General features: G+C 37.4%; 1 protein-coding gene across 1 annotated transcript in view; it reads left to right on the top strand.

The window, feature by feature from the left end:
- Positions 1-10,000, top strand: part of erbb4b (erb-b2 receptor tyrosine kinase 4b) — a gene marked incomplete at both ends in the record, with an annotated part of 1,077,000 nt that overhangs the window by 960,459 nt on the left and 106,541 nt on the right. Inside the window, one exon of the mRNA XM_084311407.1 lies at positions 993-1,057. Coding sequence (XP_084167533.1) covers positions 993-1,057 — 65 coding nt within the window. The remainder of the gene's footprint in view (positions 1-992; positions 1,058-10,000) is intronic.

The following is a 10,000-nucleotide window of genomic DNA, read 5'->3' as shown; positions in this document are numbered from 1 at the left end:
TGCTACTACCTGAATAAAATAATAAACATGACAACAAAAAGAAAAAAGAAAAAACAGGCAGACAAATATAGAATATAAAAAGACAATATCCACAATCTCTATGCTTCAATTGGCTCTCTCCAGTTCTATACCCATATTTGGTATGTAATCCATTGCCCGACCCCAGATCTTCTGAAAGTGTATTATTTTTCCTTTCACATTATACATGATTTTTTCAGGTGTGCAATAGGATAGGAGTTCTGCCCACCATTGTTTAGTCTGGGGAGGGGGTTCAGATTTCCAATGACAAAGAATACATTTTTTTGCAGCAGACATTCCTAACAGGATAAATTTCTTTTCAAAGTTGTCAAAGTTACTCAGCATAGAGATATCACCCAAAATAGCTATTTGTGCGTCAGGAGTCATCGTCTTTCCAATAATTTTTGAAAGTTGTTCAAATATAAATTTCCAGTAATAATTTAACTTCCGGCAATTCCAGAACGTGTGGATTAGGTCCCCTTTAGCATGTTGACATCGAAGACAATTGGGTGATGTCTCGTGGCTAAATTGATATAATCTGTGAGGTGTATAATACATTCTGTGTAGTATATTAAATTGTGTTAACCTATGGTTGGTATTTGTTAAAGTTGTTTGGGAGTTCTGGAGCAATGGCTGCCATTCTTTCATGGTATATTTGTGTTTAATATCTTTTTCCCATTTATCTTTTTGTTGTAGCATCCTATCATCTTTCTGTTCAGTGTTCATCAGTGTGTAGATTTTAGATATCAGGCCCTTTGATGTTTTTGTAGTGTTAAACAGTTTCTCTATTGGTGTTTCAGACATATGGGGATAGCTATAACTGTTATTTTTGACCCAGTTCCGTATCTGTAGGTATTTAAAAAAAATGGATGAAGGTAAATTATATTTCGCTCTCAGGGAATTAAAATCAGAAAAGATGCTTTGGTTATACAAGTCTCTTATTTCGCTGATTCCCTTGGTTCTCCAATTTTCAGATATTCCATCACTAATAATTTTGGGGACACAAGGGTTGTTCCACAGGGGCATGCTCATTAACAAGGTATTTTGATTTCCCATTAGTTTAATAGTTTCTTTCCAACATGCAAAGGTATGATGTATAATCTGGTTTTTAGTGATAGAGTTAAGGGTTTTTTGCGTGTCTATATAGGGGATTACCTGTAGTGGAGTAGGATGGATTATGTTCTCTTCCAGTTTAACCCATGCTGGTGTGGGCAGCCTCTCACTGTTGAGCCAACACCAAATAACACGTGATTGACAGGCTAGGTAGTACAGTCTGAAGTTGGGGAGGATTAAGCCCCCTTTATTCAGGGGAGCCTGTAGTGCTTTTAATCTGATCCTAGCCCGTTTCTGGGACCACAAAAACATTGAAATGATTTTATTCAGTGATGTAAACAAGCTTGGTGGACAGCTGAGTGGAATTGACTGGAACAAATAAATTAATTTAGGCAGAACATTCATCTTGACCACATTAACACGTCCAATTAAAGAAATTGGTAGATCTTTCCATTTGTATAGGTCTGTTTTGATTTTTTCAATAATGGGTAGATAGTTATTTTGGTATGTTTGGTTCAGGTCGTTAGATATTTGGATTCCCAGGTATTTGAAGCTTTTTGGTGCCCATTTAAAATGGGAAATCATTGGGTGGGTATTCTGGGTGGTAACACTATTTAGTGGCATTATTTCACTCTTGTCATAATTTATCGTGTAACCAGATATGGCACTGTATGCCTCTAGTATGCTGAGTAATTGCGGCAAGGATATATCTGGTTGGGTAATATAAATTAGTAAATCATCACAATATAGTGAGAGTTTGGATTCGTTTGCTCCAGTCTTTATGCCACATATATTGTTGTTGTTCCGTATTGCCACCGCCAACGGTTCAATGGCTGCGGCGAACAGATATACGGAGAGTGGGCAGCCCTGTCGTACTCCACGTCCCAATTGGAAGGGTTTGGAAAGTATACCATTTGTCAACACTTGTGCCTTCGGAGAGCAATAAAGCATAAAGCATAATATAATTAATGAAAACATCACCAAAATTCATCTGTTTCAGAGTATAAAAAAGATATTCAAATTCTATTGTATCAAAAGCTTTTCGAGCATCCATCGAGATTACAAGTCTTGAGTCATTCGTTTGTTTAGAGAGCTCAATGATATGAAAAAGTTTTCTGATATTGTCAGATCCCTGTCGCTGCTGAATAAAACCCGTCTGATCCTCGTGGATTAAGAGAGACATCACAGGGTCCATTCTTAGTGCGAGTGCTTTAGAAAATATTTTATAATCCACATTTAACATTGACAGGGGCCTATAGGAGTCACAAAGTTGTTTATCCTTAGAGGGCTTAGGAAGTACATTGATTGTTGCTAATTCTAGACTTGGTGGTAATTTACCATTATTGAGACTGTCTTTGAGCATGTCCATAAGGGCGGATTAATTTATTTATGAACAGTTTGTAAAATTCAGCAGGTAGGCCGTCGGGACCGGGTGCTTTGCCCGTTTGCAATGAGTTAATAGCTTTGGTGATTTCTTCCTTTGATATTTCTGTTTCAAGAGTAGTTCTCACTTCTACAGGAAGCTTAGTAATCTGTAAGTTTCCCAAGAATTCCTCGCATTTTGTAGCAGTTGAGTCTTGGTTTTCAGACGTATATAGATTGTGGTAGAACATTTCAAAACGCTGGTTTATCTCTTCAGGTTTATGTAATACATCACCATCCTTAGATTTGATTGAGTCTATTGTTTTTGCCATCTCTTCTTTTCTTATTTGCCAGCTGAGTAGCTTGCCGGTTTTGTCCCCCTTTTCATAGTAGTGGTATTTAGTTCTGGCCATGTCTGCTTCTACTTGGCTAGTAGTTAAGTTGCTATATTCAAGCCGCTTTTTTACTAGTATGTGCAGAGTTTCTGCTCTATTGGATTCTGCGTGTTTTTTCTCTAGTTCATGAATTTCTTTGTCTAGTGTGTTTAGATACTGTCTACTTTTTCTTTGTTTAGAAGCTCCAAAAGACGTTATCTGACCTCTTAGGTAAGCTTTCAGTGTCTCCCAGATTATGCTTGGGGAGGCAGAGTTTACATTAATTATTAAAAAGTCATCTATTTGATTTTCTAGGAAGTTAACAAAATCTGGGTCGTTAAGGAGATATGGCTTGAATCTCCAACGCTTAGTTTTAGGTTTGTCCAAATATTGTTTCACCTTCAATTTCAAAGGACAGTGATCCGATATTGTAGAGGCTAGATATTTACATTCAATTACATTGTGAAGTAGTGATTTAGTTGTTAAAAACAAGTCTAATCTGGAATAACTGTCATGTACCGCAGAATGAAATGAGTATTCCCTCTCCAGTGGGTTAAGTATTCTCCAAACATCGACCAAACCCATTTCAGACATACCATCCCTTACTACTTTGGCTGCGGCACTTAATGGCTGGGGGATGCTATTAGATCTATCTGATGTGCTCAGTGTTAAATTATAGTCACCTCCAAGGATACATGTGCCATAGTTTTGTGCAGAGGATAATAGAATATTCCTAAAAAAGGGTGCATCGTCTTTGTTGGGGCCATATAGATTAATAAGTGTAAAAGGTTCATGATTTATGTCACATTTGAGGATTATCCATCTACCTGCAGTGTCTTTTTCTTGAGAACGTATTTTTAGGTTTAACTGTTTGTGACATAGTATGGCCACTCCTCTTAATCTGGAATTAAATGAGGAATAGAATACTGACCCAACCCAATCTCTTTGCAACTTCACATGCTCTGCATCAGTTAAGTGGCTTTCCTGAATAAATGCAATGCCGCAATCTTGATTCTTTAAATAGTTGAGAATCTTTTTCCTTTTAATGGGATTATTGATGTCCTTAACATTGAAGGACATAAATGTCAGAGTGCTAGTCATCTAGGATCATTTTCAATATTGACTTTAATAAGGGTTTAATTGTGGTTTTGTTATAGAGATTGCAGCATTCCATTTGGACATGGGCGCGTGCGTGTGTTTTTGCACACACACACATGTTCACAGTGCATATGCCTACCATTAGTCACTCCAGTTATATCATACAATCTATCATGGTTCACAAGATCACATGCATTGAGTTCGTGAAGATAATATGTATTTGTACTAGGTCCCCCCCCCACCCTTTTTTCCCCCCATACCCTCCCCAAACAGAAAGTAAACCATAACATAGGCTCACTAGTCCTATATTACCCTACTTGGCTCCCTGTTAACTCCCCCTTTAAATTGCCAGTTGGCACACCACTATTTGAACCAGGCTGTGAAGCGTTACTCCTTATAACAAAAAGAAAAAAAGGAACAAAATTAAACTAAAAAACAAACAATACAGGCAAGCAATTGATTCAGTAATAAGGCAGAGAAATAAATAAATTAATGAATAAGAGAAATGAATAATGAATAAGAGGGGAAAGATAATAGGCTACCAATTTACTTGTCAGTTTTTTTTTTTTTTTTTTTTGGTTCTTTTTTATTATTATAATTTTTTTTTTAATTTATTTGTAAGCCTACATGGCCTAACTATCCTTTCCCCTTGCAAAGGCTACGAAAAGAAATAAAAATACAAAGTTCTACAACTATAGTTGCCTACCAACACCCTAAAAAGTAAAACAATCAACCCAATCTATGTCAAATGTATATACACTCTTCTTCTGGATTTTTTTTAGTATCACAAACAGTACTGTACTTGAAAATCTGGCATGTCATAAATGTATAGATGCAGCAGTACTGTCCATCCGCATGTCACGCGTGTCACATGATGAATTGAAAATGGGGGACCCTGATGGAAACAAGACGAAAGTCCTTCTCTGGTCTGCATCCTCCCAACAACTGTATGTACTGAGCTGTACTGCACTGTACCCATTAATTTTATGCAATCCGCCAACAAACGTGTCCATCAATTCAATCAATCAAACCAAAGAAAGAAAAAATATATGAATTGGATGTAATAAAAAATAGAGAAAATGGAAATATATATATAAACACCACAAAATCAAAAAAAAACTAGAAATTATACACTGATGATTCAGTTTTGATACTTGTCCTTTAATTAACCACGTTCAGGGTTGTTTCTGGTTTTTCTAATAGCTCATAAGAGTCATTTGGTAGTGTGTGTGTCTTAGTTTTGGCTACTTATCTCGTCTCATGGTGTTTGTCTTGGATCCTCAGTTGCCCCCCCCAATCATTTCATCCTGGCGACGGGCTTGATCTGCCCGCTTTCAGCCTCGATCAAGTTCACGGATGAAATCTTGTGCGGCTTCTGGGGAATGAAAGTCACGGGAGGTCCCGCCGTGTTCGACTCTTAATATTGCTGGGTGTCTCATTGAGTAAGACAGGCTTTTAGATCTGAATATGCGTTTCACGTCGTCAAACAAAACCTTCTGTTTAATCTTCGCTTTATTCATTTGCTTAGATTTTATATTCTCATTTGGTTCATTACAATTTACTCAAGCCTAGTAAGGCCCGCGTCCACCTGGCTCACAAAAACACTGATAGTGCGCCGGCAGCGCTGGCATGAAGCGCATCTTGTAGATGACAGAAAGAAATCTACAGCCATGCCGCGGTTTTGCACATATTATAGCATATTTTAATAACTTTATTGTATATTAATTATTAGGGATGTCCGATATTATCGGCCGACCGATATTATCGGCCGATATCGGCAGTAAAATGTGATATCGGAAATATCGGTATCGGTAAAAAAAAAAAAAAAACAATAACAATTTTTTTTTTTTTTTTTTTAACATTTATTTAACCTTTATTTACCCAGGCAAGCAAGTAAGAACCAATTCTTATTTTATTTATTGTCAAAAGTATGCATGTTGGTTTAAAATGTTCATTTTACTTTTTTAATGATCATATTTTGCACAGATAATGCTTACATTTAGAAAGCCTTTTGAATGCATCCAGTGAAATTATTAGTTACCTGAAATTATTCCGTTTTTTGGGGGGGAAACCCTGCATATATCGGTATCGGTTGATATCGGTATCGGTATCGGTATCGGAAATTGGAGTTGGACAATATCGGAATATCGGTATCGGTAAAAAAGCCAATATCGAGCATCCTATTAATTATATATATAGTTATTGCCTGACACCACAGTTCGCCCTTTGCTTTTTATTAGCTTTTTAGTAGTGTATTTGTGTAGTTATTATTATTAGTGTATTTGTGTTTTGTCGCGAATCTCAATGGTCTGTGGGAGACAGCCAGACAGGCAGGCAGCTCCGGTGTCAGGTTACAAACAGAGTGGTAGATATCAATGGCTGTGATTGGTTGTCTGAAAATGAGCTCAGCGCATCGCTCTGAAAGTTGATAAAGTTTCAACTTTCGGCCGCACAAAAAAGCTGAAAAAAGAAGCCGACTGCAGCGCACTTCCTATAGGCGGCGCATGCGGCCGCATACGCTCTCTCCCCATTGGGATACATTGAAAAAAGACGCGTGCGGTCATAAATATGAGGCAGGTGGACGCGAGCCCTAACAGACACAGTATTTCTGACACTGGGAATACATTCCCTGAGATCCATAGATGTCCCTAGAATCAGATACCAAGAACATGCAAATGGACATTTTTTTTTTAAAGTTTGTAAATGTTATTCTACGTTCTTATGGAATTAATGAGATTTAAAAAATAAAAATAAAAAAATCATTTAAATATTTCTTTTTATTAAATAAATGTTGAGTAAATTTTCATAACGCGATCATTTGCTGTGTAATTAATTAATCTAATTAATGCGATAAACTGACAGCCCTAATACATACACATCGTAATTGTGAAGTGCCTGCCAGCCCCCTCTCTCTCTCTCTCTCTCTCTCTCTCTCTCTCTCTCTCTCTCTCTCTCTCTCTCTCTCTCTCTCTCTCTCTCTCTCTCTCTCTCTCTCTCTCTCTCTCTCTCTCTCCCTCTCTCTCTCTCTCTCTCTCTCTCTCTCTCTCTCTCTCTCTCTCTCTCTCTCTCGCTTTCTCTCTCTCTCTCAGGTGTGTCCTGTCTAGAGGAAATACGCAATACTACAACTATCCAAACCAATGACAATTGGGGGGGTTGGGGGGTTGTAATAGAGACACACACACACACACACACACACACACACACACACACACACACACACACACACACACACACACACACACACACACACACACACACACACACACACACACACACACACACACACACACACACACACACACACACACACACACACACACACACATAATGTGTTCTCAACCTGTTTCCTGTTCTGTGAATCCCAGATGTATGTTCACAGGGTCCGGGAGAGTATCCTTTACTCTAGTTCGCACTCCTGTCCCTGTAGATATCTCCATGTGAACGCGATTAGCAACATCGCAACACACTCCAGCCCGTCATGGACCTATCAAAGACTGAACACTATATCCTGTTTACTATTCCTGGGATACACTCCTCCTGTGAGCAACCACAATATGACAGCTGGATATGCCAAATAGGCAAATAGACATGTAACTAGGGTTTGCTGTTGGATTTTGCAGTATCTGTAAGTTCCACTTCAGTGGTGCTACTCAGAATAGTCTGTGTACTCATGTGTATGGGTGTTTGCCATTAAGATATGAAGATGCATACAAATACGTTATCCTGACTAAGATCGTGTCGGGATAATAGCTAGTATCCGGAAAACATCCTGACTTTAACAGGGATATTAGCTAGTATTCAAAACATTGTGTGCATGTAAAGGCAGTCAAGAAACATGGCCTCCTTGTGGCCTCCATAACCTCTCATAATAATAATAATAATAATAATAATAATAATAATAATAATAATAATAATAATAATAATATTAATAATAATAATATAATAATAATAATAATAATAATAATAATAATATAATAATAATAATAATAATAATAATAATAATAATAATAATAATAATAATAATAATAATAATAATAATATAATAATAATAATAATAATAATAATAAATAATAATAATAATAATAATAATAATAATAATAATAATAATAATAATAATATAATAATAATAATAATAATAATAATAATAATAATAATAATAATAATAATAATAATATAATATAATAATAATAATAATAATAATAATAATAATCATAATCATAATAATATTAATAATCATAATAATAATAATATAATAATAATAATAAATTCAATTGTACCGCACTTTATATTTGTGAAAATCTCAAAGTGCTACAGGAGATAAAGATAAAAAGTTAAATGAATAAAACAATTAACACTATGATCGCCGGGGATGAGTTAAGACGTCATTCCTAGCCATGCTCATTCTGCCGAAGACGCCGTAACTCGTCTTTGATGTCAATATTTAAAAAATCTGTGAGCGAAATCATATTTCCCCTCCGGAGCCCTGAGACACACTGCAAAGCTCCACTCAACTCTCTAGCGGTTCAAGAGCGCCATCTGGTGGCCGATCGGCAGATCGCCAACCGGAAATGAGCCTTTGAACCGGTATTGCTCATCCATTGTGGTCCGGGCACTCGCTATCGTTAGAGAGACTCCGTATTGACACAGTGAACATCGATCGGTACAAATAACTCGAAAAAACAACATGATTTGGACGTATATACATTATACAACCTGGAAATCGATCGGGCATTTCTCCATCCCATAATAGAAAAAATTCTGTTCCACGCTCATCTGCCAGCGGCGCGAGGAAGTCACGGTAAGATTCAGCGTTATATTCTAACGGGTTCCATATAAACTGCTATGATGAACATATGACCCACTCTGGATGAATCATCTAACGCTGCCCACGGAATTATAAATGATCCCCCGCCCATCCGGTCATCATCAGATGATATGTAGTAACTCCTAAAAGCACATCCAGTTGAAATTTTTTATATCGCACAGATTCCTACCAAACTGTATTTGATCATCAATATAATGCATTTAGGGTTATAAATCACGTTCTGAAGAAAGCTGCAGAAAACGATAAAAACATACTTATACTTTAGACCATATTTTAGTATGAATATGTGAATGAAAAAGTTTAACGTTGCTACACCCTGAACAATACATATAGGACATTGAATGGGCCATAATAATGGCAATTTAGCATAGAATTAAAAAGTTATAGCCCTGCAAAGAAGGGGAACTTCTCCATAGATAAATAGAGATGGCGAGGGATGGTAAATTATGAATTTAACCCATGGCGATCAAAGTGTTAAAATGAATAAAACAACCAATGAAATGGAAGAACATAAAAATAACATAAATAAAATAATAATAAAATGAATAGAAGTAAAAAATAAAAGTAAAAGAAAAATTCAGGCAAAAGCCTTGTTAAAAAGAAATGTTTTTAGGCCCCTTTTAAAAGCCTCGACGGATTGTGGTGCTCTCAGGTGGGTGGGGAGAGCATTTCACAGTCTGGGTGCAGCAGAGCAGAAGGCTAGATCGCCCATGGTGTGCAGCTTAGTCCTGGGGGCTTTGAGGAGGTAGGCTGTGCCGGAGCGGAGGGAGCGTGAGGAGGACCTGAGGGGTGAGGAGTTCCTTGAGGTAGGCAGGGGCACCACCATGTACGCACTGGTGAGTGAGGAGGGAGACCTTGTACTCGATCCTGTGTTCCACCCCCCACCCCCCCCCCCCCCCCCGCCATACCCCATCATCTTCTCCATTGTCTCCAATCAGAAGCCCAGCAATCTCATGTACTGTGAGACAGACAGGAAAGAGAAATACATAAAACTCCATCAACCTACATGGTACATTTGCCAGCCTTGAAAAGAACATTTTGTCAGAGCTTCCTTGTGCAGTAGTGCACTAGTGGACGAGCACGCTGCATATCTGTGAGAAATAGACAGGTTCAAGTGGGTGCGATGGTCTTTGGCATAGAACGTGTGCATTCTCAGTACATTTGGTATTCAAATAAATGGAACACGTTGAACAGGCAGATTATTTTATTATAGTGAAAAGGTTTAGTATGTAGGTGGATCTTTCTCCATCAGTACACTGACAGTAAATGC

The sequence above is a fragment of the Notolepis coatsorum genome (assembly GCF_963971535.1).
Source record: "Notolepis coatsorum genome assembly, chromosome: 3".
Classification (NCBI taxonomy): domain Eukaryota; kingdom Metazoa; phylum Chordata; class Actinopteri; order Aulopiformes; family Paralepididae; genus Notolepis; species Notolepis coatsorum.
This window is presented reverse-complemented; position numbering and strand designations above follow the sequence as displayed.